Here is a 13,714-nt window from a genome sequence, read left to right as displayed (position 1 = left end):
TCAAGACCATTAACAATAAGGGCCTTTGCTTTCTGCAGGCAAGAAGGACTCAAGCAGTAACAATGTCTTCCTCTGGCTAGGTCAGCAACTAAATCATGGTCTTATGTGTCAAAAAGTCAAAATGCATTGAGTACACTAAATGAGAAAAACTTTTAAAATCATGATTTAGGCTGGCAAAGATAAGTCTAGAAAGCACATTACTGAAATTGTTCAGATCCTCTTTGATGGGCTGGCATACTTTAAGGGCACAGAGTAAATACTGTAAGCCTTGGGTTAGGAGTAATTCCTGCCATAGTCATTAACTACTATAGTAGGAAAACAGTAATTGGTAAGATTTAATGGTTGTGATTACATATTCTGAAATATAAAACTTAAACACTTTTACATTAAGAATTTTCAGTTGTTTATAAATGTACAAGCCATTCTTAGTCTGCAGACTATTAAAAAATTTTCCAATTTCTCCTCTAAAATACATAAAAGCATTCAAGATAATATAGATTTGATATGCTATATACACATTTTAGAAGTTAAATTGAAAAATAAATACAATTAACATTTTTACAGAGAAAATCGGTTAAGACATTTGTAGGTAAGACTTATGGAGAGGTCTAATATACAACAGCAAAGACAGAGACAGCTTGACCCTAGAGAATTAGCTGAAAATTATTGAGTGCCATTCCAGTAATATCTATCGACAGTCAAATAAAAAGATAAGTGACATAAAAGCTAAAACTATTTCATGCCTTCAAGCCTCATATGGCATAAACAATGGAAAACTTCAGTTGATCTCTTTCAACTGTAATTATAAAGACAACCAGAAAGCTCCACAGTGACTTAAAATTAAGGATTTCTGTAAACAGATGAAGATTCTCCTATATAAAGCTTCCATATAAAAATGTAACAATAAGCTCTAAATATTCAATAGAGAAATATATGCTTTAATTTAAACTGTTATTTTTAAATTAATTAGTAATGAAACTTACACAATTAAACTTAACTGTTACCACACCATACTCTACTACTGAGTAAATATGAAAGCAATGTTCTTACGGTTCAGCATTTAAAGGGAGACTGGGGTGGTTATGTCATAGCAAGCTGAGTGACAAATGCTGTTAAGTAGAGCATGGGGGGTGGAATGGCTCAGTGGGTAAAGTGCCTCCCGCACATGAATGAAGGCCTGCGTTTGGTTACCTAGCACCCACCAGAGAGCTAAGCACAGCAATGCCTATAGTCCTTGGCATAGACAGGTAGATTCCTGAAACTCACAGGCCACTGAGCATAGCCAAACAGATGAGCTCTTGTCTAAAACCATTAAGTGAAGAACAACTGAGGAAGACAGCCGACACTGGCCTCTCCATGTGCTTCTACGTGCATGCCACTCAGGTGCGCACACACACGAACAAACATAAAAAGCTCCCCACCAATAACAGGTAATTCCAGCACTTGGGGATAACTTAGGAAGATTGCCAAGATTTACAGGCAAAAAAGGCTACAGAGTGAGACGTGTTTAAAAAAAAGGAAAAGAAAGAAAATAGCAACCAAAAAGAAAACACAGAGTAACAGTGGCATTTCACCAGTATGGAGCAGGCAGTGTGCACAAGGCCTGCAGTCTTAAGTCTGGAGACAGGGAGGGTGAGGCTAAGTCCTTTCACCATCAAATGAAAACAAATAAAATAAGGAACTGATAGGCAACATTTGTTTTTCTTATGGAATAAGGCCAAAAGTAACATAGCAACAAAGCGAGGGCTTCCAAACTTTATTAAAATGTCAATTGTTATTTATAAGAATACACCTGTTTGGGTAGTAAAAGTCAGTCTCTCATTATTAAAAGAGCTGTGGAAAGATACTTAATAACATTTGTCTGAGTTCATGACTAAGTACATAGACAGGAAATTATGCATATTTGTTTTCAAGTAAATGAAACTGTTAACACCTACTGGTGCCATTCATTAGTATCTTCTCCTGGATAGTAACATACACTTAATTTCCTGGGAGGAGAAGGAGCGAGGAGAGAGAGCTGGAGGAGAGAGCTTGGAGGACGTGGAACATGAACCAGACCTAAGATTTCACAAAAAGCAAGTATAATGTGGGAAATCTAAATGTTAGGAAACTGAGGGCTTGGAGGTTTAGGAGGGAGTAAATATTGCCCAGCATTGTGTTCTAGGTTAACTAAAAACCCAGTCCCTGTGTAGTGATTTGGTTATACAGCTGCTGAGGATTAACAGCAGCATTACAAGAAGATAAACCCATAGTAAATATTAATCGTCACAACAGGGGGAGGAACCCAAACAAAAATGAAACGAAGGTCTAAAAAAATACCACTGATTTCATTTGTGTTGGTCAGCTACTCCTGCTCATGGGCATGGAGCCTGCCCTTGAGTGTGGTTGACAGACCAAGTGACACGCCATTGGAAAAAGCTGATTTTCCCCTTTAAGAGTAGGTATATATTGATAGAAATATATTGTATTAAAGCTTTAATTAAGAATAATAAAGGCTAATATTTGTATGAAAAAAGCTTTTTAAACAAAAATACACAAATGATTCTTTTTAAAAAATATTTATTTTTTATTTATGTGTAAGTGTGTAGGCACATGTGGGTAACCCACAGAAGCTAAAGAAGAGCACTGGATCTCCTATAGCTGCAGTTACACGCAGTCTGACGGGGAACCAAACTCTACTCCTGGGAAAAGCAACAAAGTCTCTTAGCCACCAAATCATTCTCGGTAGCCCCTTCACTTGATTCTTTTTTAAAATTATCTTTTATTTTTTGATATTATACTCAGTGTATTTTTGTCAACATTTAGCCTATTATTCTGGCCAATTTTAACAAATTAATTGTCATAATATGAGAAACCATTGTGTCTCTAAAAAGCATTATACAATGTAAGAGTTAACCATTGCTACAGCAATAATTTGAAATTAATTAGAATATTTTATCACCATTTAGATGGAATTAAAAACAGAACAAATTGATAAACTTTGGGTATCCTGCAGAGAAAGCTATTTCAATTATACATTAGAAAAGAGTAATTCAATTATAAACTTTATAATTCAATTCATAAACTTTGAACATTCTGTCACATGAGTTCTATAAAACCATTTACCATAGGAGTTATGTAATAAGTGTTATCAGCTAGCAATACAGAAGGGGGAGGGTCAGGGAACCAAGAAACATTGAGCAGGTCCTGAGATAAATACAGTTGTGAGTTCTACGAAGGTCCCTCGTATCCTTGAGGAACATTAAGGAGGTCCTGAGAACCTAGGCAGGATCGTACCCCTGTCCAGATCACTGCCAGACCTCAGAAACTGATAAGCAGCCAGTCTGTCCTCTTTTCATTTAGGGAGTCCCACCCCACTTCGAGAATTCCTGTTAAAAAGTTGTTCATAAAGAAATGTCACTGTGTGACTGCCACAGAAAACATTGACATCTATAGCTAAATCATGTCAGGTTTTGATCAATGAAGTAAGGTTTGTGATTTTATTTGTGGCTTAAGCTTAAGAAACATTTATAAATACCAATTATTAATTTGATCTTCTTCCAATATAACCTAGAGTCAGGAAATAACTGGGCATGGAAAAGTGCCTCAAACATTTCCATTTTTACTCCATTCTTTTATTTTTCTAGAGAATTCAAAAGGAATCCCAGCACAGGTTTCAAAGTCAATGTTGTCGCCCTTCTTTCCTTTTAGGAACTTGCTGGATCCCTGAGGACAGGAGATATTCATGATGGGCAATGTGGGCCCTCAGACACCAGAATACTGGGTCCCCAACGGTTTCAGATACACTCCATCCTGGCCTTTCTATTTTCTTTTTTTAGGTATATATTTAAATTATATTTTGAGAATTTCCTAAATTGTATTTTGATCATATGCCCCCCTTTTACAACTCCTTCCAGATACACCGCTCATTCCACCACCCAATTTTGTGTCCAGTTTTTAAAAATACCCCTGACTCAATCAGTGCTGGCTATACACTCTTCTGTCTATATAGTGTGTGGCCATCCACTGGGGCACGTTCCATTTACCAGGACCATAACTCTTCAAAGAAAATGAACTCTCCTTATCCTAGGAGCCATCAATTATGGACAGCACCTTAGCAGATGATGAGACTACGTGACCACCTCCTCCCTCCGTGCTGGGATTTTGTCTGTCTTGAGCTTATGAAGGTCTTGGGCATGGTGTCACAACTACTCTGAGTTCATATGTGCAACTACCCTGCTGTGTCTGGAGAACACTGCTTTGTCAAAGTCATCTACTGCGCCAGCTTTGACAATCTTTCTACCTCCTCTTCTGCAGTATCCCTGAGTCTTGGGAGGTGGTGGAGGAGGCAGAGTATGTTATAGATGTCACATTCAGGGCTAATTACTCCACCGTCTCTTATTCTTTGTACCTTGACCAGTTGTGAATCAATGTGATATTTACCATCTCTACATGAAGAAGCTTCTCTGACAAGTGTTGAGAGATGCACTGATCTGTGGGTACAGCAATAACCCATTAGGAGTTGTTTAATACAAAGTCCATTGAACATAATAATAGCAGTAGATTCTTCCCAAGGGCCTGTCTAGCCGCAGCGTCTTGACCCAGAACATGGTGTGAGGTATGGATTCTATCTTACAGAGTGGGCCTTAAGTCCAATCAGAAAATGGTTACTGCTCTAACAAATGCTGCTATTGCACCACTGAGCATATCTTGTCACACCAGTCACTGTTGTAGCATGTAGGGTTTATAGCTAGGTGAAATCTAAGGCTATTTTCTTCTCTGGCACCTTCTAGCACTAGGAAAGCTAGGTAGGGTTGAAACTCCTCCACATTATATGATTCAAGTATGTAATGTTTTACAATAATAACTGTACCATTTTTACACTCCCACCAGCACCGAATAAGTGTTCCCCTTTCCTTATATCCATGCCAGCATTTGCTTTTTGGATCTTAGCCATTCTGACCGGGTAACATAAAATCTCAAAATAGGTTTAATTTGCATTATCCTGATAACTAAAAGTGTTGAACAATTTTAAAACTATTACTCAGCTATTTATATTTATTTTGTATTTTGAGAACTTCTGTTTAGTTCCAAGCCCCATTTTTAAACTGGGTTGATTGCTGACTTTATTTTTTTTAATCCTTTATATATTCTAAATACCAACCTTCTGTCAGATTGCAGCTAATAAGTTTTTTCTAATTAAAAAATTATGATTAACAATCGTTTCGAGGTGTTTCTTCCTTTTCTATTTTATAGAATATTTTTAGAAATATTGGTTTTAGTTCTTTGAAAATCTGGTAGAATTGTGCACTGAATGCATCTGGCCCTACGCTTTTTTTTTTAATTTGGGAAATTTTTAGTTACTTCTTTTATTTCATTGGATGTTTTCCAGTCCAATCTGTTAGTATGTGTCTCTTAATTGGGAAATTGAGACGATTAGTAATAAGAGTTATCACTGAACAATTTATATTCGTTTCTGTTGTTTTGTTGCTTTCATGGTGTTTTATTATGGCTTTTTGATTAAATGTTCTGGAATTGTTTATTCCTCTTCTCTCTTGAGTGTGTTTAAACTTCTCTTCAGAACTAAGTATTCCCCCAGTGGGTGATACTCTGCAGATTGTCTCCTGACGGAAGACAATCCTGACAGGCTCCTGTCTGCAAGCTTAGCAGTGAATCCTTCATAGTGTCCGATAGTGTGGGTCTTTGGTTGGGCCAGGAATGGGTTGGGCATTACCTCAATCTCTGCTCTATCTGCTCTATCTGTACTAGAAGACTAGTCTACCTAGAGGATGTCCTCCTCAGTCTCTATGGCCTCTGCACTCTGCTTGAATACCCCTCACATACTCCTAGAAGCCTACCCTGACTTAGGTCAGAGATGTCCCCACCCTCAGTTTTTCTTTCTCTACAGGCCTCTGTCCTCTCCTCAAGTCAGATTTCTACCCTCTTTCTAACTCTCTGTGCCCCCTCTTCTACCCCTCTCTTCAGCCATTACCTCTGTCTACTCTGTCTCCCCTTCTGAGTGAGATTTATGCATCACTTGGGTCTCCTTAGTACTTATCTTCTTTGGATCTATGCCTCATAGTATGTTTAACATATACCATATGGCTAAAATCCACTTATAAGTGAGCACATGTCATGTGCATCTTTCTGTGTCTAGGTTACCCCACTCAGGATGATCTTTTCTAGTTCCATCCATTTGCCTGCAAATTTCATGATTTCTTTTTTTTTAATAGGTGAGTAGTATTCCATTGTGTAAATGTGCCACAATTTCTTTATCCATTCTTTGGTTGAGGAACATCTAGGTTATTTCCAGATTCTGGCTATTACGAGTAAAGCTGCTATGAACATAGTTGAACAAGTGTCCTTGTTGTATGGTGGCACATCTTTTGTGTATATACCCAGGATAGTTATAGCTGGGTCTTTAGCTAAAGTTATTCCCAATATTCTAAGAAAGTGCCAGATTGATTTCCAAAGTAGTTGTACAAGTTTACACTCCCATTAGCAATGAAGAGTGTTCCCCATTCTCTACACTCTCGCCAGCATGTGCTGTCACTTGAGATTTTGATCTTAGCTATTCTGACTGGTGTGAGATGGAATCTCAGAGTCATTTTAATTTGTATTTCCTGATGACTAAGGAAGTTGAGCATTTTTTAAGTGTTTCTTGGCCATTCGAGATTCCTCTGTTGAGAATTCTGTTTAGTTTTGTGCCCCATTTTTTAAATTGTGTTATTTTATTGGTGTTTGATTTCTTGAGTTCATTATATATTTTGGATATTAGCCCTTTGTTGGATATAGACTGGTGAAATCTTTTCCAAACATGTAAACTGTCTTGTCATTCTATTGACAGTGTCCTTTGCCTTACAGAAGCTTCTCAGTTTCAAGAGGTCCCATTTATTAATTGTTGATCTTAGAGCCTAAGCTGTTGGTGTTCTTGTCAGAAAGTTGTCTCCTGTACCAATAAGTTTGAGGGTCTTGAGGCAAGGTTTTTCTGTGTAGCCTAGTTGTCCTGAAACTCGCTCTGTAGACTTGACTGTCCTCTGCCTCCTGAGTGCTAGGATGAACAGTGTACTCTCCCACCACCACAACCTGGCCTTAGCTGACATCTTTAGGGTGGAAGATATGGTAGCAAGGCACTTCTCCCTGAGTAACCTCAATGGTAAAAGGTAACAGCCTGGCCTATGTGAGAGGGGAGAGTCCAGAACTCCAAGACTAAAGAGTTACTGCTGACACACACAGCCAGTTCTAACCTACATTAGGAAACTGAAATGAGTGCTGTTCACAAATTAAACTCTTCCTTAGCAGGCCAGTGAAATTGCTCAATGGTGAAAAGTACTTGATTTGTAAGCCGAGGACATGATTCAATCACTGGATTCCACAAGAGAAGAAGTACCGAGACCTGTCCTCTGACCCAGGCAAACATGGTCCATGTTGCAGCAGCCCTTTACCCAACTCACACATGAATACACAAGAGAAAAATTCTCCCTCAGAGTTTTGAAAAATTATAAAAGCACAATAAAAGAGCAACGGATACTGAAATTGTGATACATTTACACAATGGAATATACTCAGCAATTAAAAACAAGGAAATCATGAAATTTTCAGGAAATGGTGGGAACTAGAAAAGATCGTCCTGAGTGAGATATCCCAGAAACAGAAAGACACACAGGGCATATACTCACTTATAAGCAGATATTAGACCTATAATATAGGATAAACATACTAAAATCTGTATACCGAATAAAACTAAGCAAAGAGGACCCTGGGTAAGATAATCAATCGATATTACAAAAGAAAAATTGTAATATTCTAGACATCCTGAATACCCAGAATATTGACATTAACACTAAGCTAATTATAAGTGAAGATGCCTCAGAGCAGCCTCCCCAGAAAGGAAGTCACGACACAGCAGTGTTGTATGATGGGAGAACCTGCCCTTGATGGTGTTTCAAACTCATCTTTTAAAACATCAAATTTATTACTTTTCTGTGTTGAGCGGAAAACTGGAAACAAAATAAATCAATGACTACTTCCAAGATGGGATAAAATGTTTTGTTTTGTTTTTAACCCACATAAATACAAGATACAAAGCATTCTTTAGAAGCTGATTCAGACTCAGTTCATAGGAAGCTAATGTTTAATCTGACTAGGAAAGTGTCTCTGCATCCTGCTTTCTAACACAGTGATACAACACAAAACCCAAACACAACAAAGCCAAGGGAGAAGCTTTTCCAACATAAGTACATGAAGCACAAGACAAAAAAAAGGACAGGTTAGCAAAAGCAGGTTGAGCCCATCTGGCATGGTATCCAGCTCTCCTCCCAGGAACAGAACAGGACTCACCATGTCATATGTTGTGACAATCTTCTTCAGAACCTCAGGCACTATGGCCTGCAGCTCCATGGTGGGGTAGGGCTCACTAAGATTCAAGACCACCAGGGGGGTATTGTCAGGCCCCAGGAAGCGAGGAGACACAGCCAGCATGCACTGCATGAGGTTGGCCACTGAGGAGAGGCCACATAGCTCCTTGAATGACACCACTGCATTCTGCAAAATAGAAAGGAGACCTTTGGTCATTGTGGTGGCTCTACTTGGTTGTCAACTTGACTACATCTGGAATTAACTAAAACCCAAATGGCTGGGCATACATGCAAGGGAGTTTTTCTTAATTAAACCATTTGAAGTATAAAGACCCATTTCTAATCTGGATTAGATCTTGGAAGTGGGAAGACCCACCTTTAATCTGGGCCACACCTTCTGCTGAAAATCTATACAAAGGGCATAGAAGAAGAAAGCCTTGTCTTTCTTTGACTGCTTGCTCTTACTCTCAACTAGCAAGCTCATACTTTCACTGGCATTAGAGCCTACTTCTTCAGGATTCCAGTGTATATTGAAGACCAGCTGAGATGTCCAGTGAGCAACCAGTGGTTTCTTGGACCTTTCATTAGTAGATAACCATTGTTGGACTAGAGGGAGCACAGCCTGTAAGCCATTCTAAAACAGCCCCCATACACATACGCACGCATACATTCTAGTCAGAGTATACGTCAGGTATATGACTCTAGGCATGCTTGTGTCCTGTTTGGACAGAGCAGGTGGCCAAAAGGGCAGATCTAAGCTTGTAAGCAATTCATGTTCTATAAATAAGTTTTGAATTTAAACAGTTCATTTTTATCAATATTGCTTTAAACATGGACATCAAGCTATGCATCATCTTGTTCAAAATCATTTTGTGACCATGTATAGAAATAAATTATTGTGATGTCTAGAGTATCTTCCCCCAAGCAGTCTGTGATAACTCCGTTTTTCTTCACAATATATCCTGCATCTGTCACCTCAGCCTGTATTTCCTCTTTCCACCAGCCACCACTACCTGCAGCACAAGTCCATCAAGGACTGGCTGCTGTTTATTGGCTCCTACCACACTCTCACAGCCAGATAGACAACACACAGCACATGCTTACTAAGCACCACTACAGAAGGCTCTGTGTGGTTCAGTACAGATAGGTCCTGAAGGCATGATGGCTGACCCCTAACAGATCCCAAAAGGAATTGTGTTCCATATGCTCACCAGTAGCCACAGGCAGGAGACAATGTGGTTTATTCAGAACTGAGGATTTGCCAAAATGCATGCACCCTCAACAATGGAGAAACCCTTCCAGTTTTGGTTATGCTTTGACCTTGAGAGGAAGATGATAAATGTACTGATTGCAGGCAACTTCTTATTCATGAGGTGGCTACAGAATTAGATAGGGTACATATATTGAAAGTGTTTCCTTGGTTAGAGTTTACTATTTTTATAATAGTGGCTTAAGAACAAACAAAGGGGATAAAGAGATGCCTCAGTGGCTAATAGCTCCGATTGCTCTTCCAGATAACCTGGATTTGATTCCTAGCACTCACATGCCAGCTCACAACAGTATTTAACTCCAGTCCCAGGGGATCTGAACCTCTTCTGGTCTCTGTGGGCACCAGGCATAAATGTGGTGCCTGCACATACGTATAAAATAAAATCAATGTATCTTTTTAAAAGAACAAACAAACATGTCAGCGTGCCTGCCACATGGAGCTCACACAATGCTGTGAGCTCTCTTTAAGGAAGAACCTAGGCATCTAGATATACATCCTCACCAATCCTAGCACACAGCTAGATATGTGGCCTATCCTTAACACATATGCACTTCTTAACTGAATGCTGAGACACGTCATTTCAGAACAAATTATCATCTTAAGACTTTCACAAATACATTTACCATAAATATTTTATGTAAATATCCTCTAAAATCAAGAGAACACTTGGTCATTTAAATGTTCCTTAAGAAAGATCTGGAACACATCCCTTTTACTTTAACCAATCTCCCTTTTGATAGGTCATCAATTTGTGTTCAATCTAAAGAAATAATATTCAACAACATCAGAGATTCCCATATATACCACATTAAAAAACATAGCTGTTAACTGGCCATAAGAGGAACATGGGTAAGCAGCTTATGAATCAGCAACAAGACCAGTTTATTCCAGCATACAATCAATATTTCAGCTACAGCTTTTAATGTTGAGAAATGAGACTCTAACAAGTGGTGGAAATTTACAAAGTATTTAAAATTAAATATACTATTAAAATTACACTATTGCAAAAAATAAATATATATAAATCATAGACACACAAAATAGAAATTTAAACATGAACACACACCTGCATGTTCTCTCTCAGGTCCGTGGCATCCCGTATGGGGGGCTGGGCATTCTTGAATACCTCATCTACAGTTTTAATCCACAATGTTCTCAGAGATGCGTATTCCCGGGACTTCTTCCCTTTTCTCACAGAAAGGCCCCTTTTGTGAGGTTTCCCTCCTCCTCTTCTGTTAGTAATAGCCACATGGACGAACAAGGAGGCATGGGCAAGGAGCTCTCCTGTCAAGGACTGCAGAGGGACATGACGGTAGCCCGTCTGTAAACATTCAAAGGGAATCGTGTACTGGCCAATAAATTCGTCCCCGATGTAGTCATCATCCAGAACCACAAAGCGCACCATGGCTAGTTCAGGGAGGTTGATTTGAAATTCAAAGCTTTCATCAAAAATGGGAGCATCTCCGTTCTGGTTCACAGTTTTTGTCCTTTGCTCTGCACAGTCAGCAGGAATTCCGTGGATTTCCACATAGACGTAAGGATCTACCACATCCCCTTTGGCCCCTGATCCTTTGGGTTTGGGAAAGTTCTGGCCACTTATGATTTTGATGTGAAGTAACTGAGGTGAAACTCCAGGGACAGAGTCCTTTGTGTTGGCGCTGAAGAAGGAGACTTCTTCCCTCATGATGGCTGGTCGAAGGACATAGCCACAGTTTCCATTCTGCCTAAACCAGCCAATGTTCAGGTCCATCATCAGTCCCGGAGTCTGAAAGTTCATGGCTACAATCTGACAGCCACATTTCCAAAAATCTTGAGGGTTCATGTTACTAGAGTCAATTCTCATTGGACTAGGAAAGACCCTGGCAAGAAAACGCTTATTGTAATTTACAAAGTCCCCAGGGTTCTCATTGGCATACTTGCTAGCAAGCACTTCATTAAAGGAACAGACTTCCCAGTATTTCTGCACCTGAAATGATACCTGAAATTCTCTAAACTGGACTGACTTACAGATGCTCACCAGTTCAGACAGTTCTTTGCAAAGCTGAAACCGCTTTACAGGCACATGGTTGGATTGCTCTACGTTCTCTTTCCCCATCCTCTGAGACATTTCTGCTCCTTCATCTTCATCAGTAACATCCCCTTCCACACCAGAGCAACTTGAAGATAGCTTCTTTGCTTTGATTAGTATTTTCCCTTTCAGGACATCTGGGGATGGTAGATAAGATTCCTCCATGTTGGGTGATGTTGTGTATAGCTTGTCTCCTAAAATTTTCTTCATGTGTTGAACCATCACTTTCTGTTGTTTAATAGAACAGTGATTTTCTAAACATAAGATAAGAGGGTACTCAGAGGCAAAGAATGCATACTTGTTAATAATGTCAATGACACTGCGGAAGACTATCTGCGAGGTCATGGTGTGGCCAGTGTAAATCACAGGCTCATTATCCGGCCCGTCCCACACATCTAATTCAACACTCCTGCAACCCATTTTAAGAGCTCGGATATAGCCTGTGATGTCAGAGGGTCCCCGAAACTGATCCTCTATTAAGTATGTATTATGAGATGAGTTTATAAAGTAATGAGACAGAGGTTGCTTCATATCCTGACAGACCTTCTTATGTTCTGGGTCAAATATCAAACAATCAGGAGACATCAGGTAATTAGTGAAGCCATCTATGGAGAGCCATCCCTTTTCCTGGCCTTCTTTAGATGGCTCATATTTGTGAATAATTTCAAGGCTTATTTCCTCATTTATATGCGCTACACCCTGTTCTGCCTCAAGAAACATCATAAGGTCCTTGGTATCAAGGAATTCTTTATTGCTTGAAAACTGAACTAAAAGGAAGTAAATTTCAGGTCTAGTACAAAGTTCATGAAAAACCTCAATAAATTCTTCCTTTGTGATTTCAGTATCAGCTTTGTCCTTTGATTTATGCAATTCTTTGAACTTAAGCTCAATTTTGCTTGTTTTTAAACCAGGGTTGAGGTTTCTGATACACTGAACAGCATTACATAGCGTTATATGTCCAAGGTCATCTACATCAATTTCACTAAACATTTGTGAAACCCAAGAAGTCCTCATGTTGTCTTGGCTACTTTCTAACATATCGAGTGTATGTTTCCCATAAGAAATCAGGTATCGGAGTCCTGTCACCCAGATGTTCGCAACATCTGCAGAATTGGCAACCAAATCAAGTGACTCATAATTCTCTCCATATATGACTGAGAATGCACAATCTTCAGATATCTGCTCGGAAATGCCATTGCTGCGGAATATATCTGTGTTCTTCCCTGTTCTCACTTCCTTGATAGATTTGATATCAATCTTGGCTTTCTCAGAATCCTTCTTAGATGGCTCCCACCTCAGGCTTTGCATGTCAGCGTCCAGCAAAAAATACCGATGATAAATCCTGGAGTTAGAACGAACCTTTTTGAGTTCAGAACCCTCAACCATTGAGTTGATACAGTCACTTGCACTGCTGATCTTCTTCTCAGTTGGCATACTGCTGAATGATACAGTTTTCTTCCGCTCTCTTTTCTGTTTTGTGCCATCCTGGAGGGAAGAAAAGTATGTTAGGATAACACAAACACAGGTGTTCACATTCAGACTAGGAATCACAATCTAATTCCTTGAAAAAAAATGTATCCTATTCTGGATCTGGTGATGAATGACAGCTGTTCATCTTTAAAGTTTAGAAGAGGCCTTAGAGACTGTGATCTAATGCCAATGGGCAAGAAATTATTGCTTAATAACCACAACTCAAGTTTGTCAAGGAACTGTCCTACAGAACAGACACTTGTTTACACTGGCTACACAATTTTCAGGAAATACAAGACTTCTTTGCTCACAAGCTATCAGGAATTCCAAGGCATCAAGAGAACATTAAGCCAACTCTAGTACCCATTTGCTTTGTGGGACCTTCACAACTACACCATTTATGTACCTGTGCAGGCACAGATCTCCTACATCAGTGCTTCCTATGGTCTCAGCATCACATGCCTCAAAATCAACTGGGTTACTTGTTCTAAAATACAGAATTCTAAGCCTATGGAATCAGGTCTCTAGGAATGCTGACAGCACCCCATATGATGGGTACATGCTTACTAT

General features: G+C 39.3%; 1 protein-coding gene across 3 annotated transcripts in view; it reads right to left on the bottom strand.

Moving 5' to 3' along the window:
- The window catches only part of Plcl2 (phospholipase C like 2), a 186,562-nt gene that overhangs the window by 63,484 nt on the left and 109,364 nt on the right, over positions 1–13,714 (bottom strand). For all 3 annotated transcript variants that reach the window (XM_060369644.1, XM_060369645.1, XM_060369646.1), the window contains 2 exons: positions 10,673–13,159; positions 8,320–8,523 (listed from right to left, as the gene is read on the bottom strand). In XM_060369644.1, the coding sequence (XP_060225627.1) occupies positions 8,320–8,523; positions 10,673–13,159 (2,691 nt within the window). The remainder of the gene's footprint in view (positions 1–8,319; positions 8,524–10,672; positions 13,160–13,714) is intronic.

This window comes from Meriones unguiculatus, chromosome 16 (genome assembly GCF_030254825.1).
Source record: "Meriones unguiculatus strain TT.TT164.6M chromosome 16, Bangor_MerUng_6.1, whole genome shotgun sequence".
Taxonomy (NCBI): domain Eukaryota; kingdom Metazoa; phylum Chordata; class Mammalia; order Rodentia; family Muridae; genus Meriones; species Meriones unguiculatus.
This window is presented reverse-complemented; position numbering and strand designations above follow the sequence as displayed.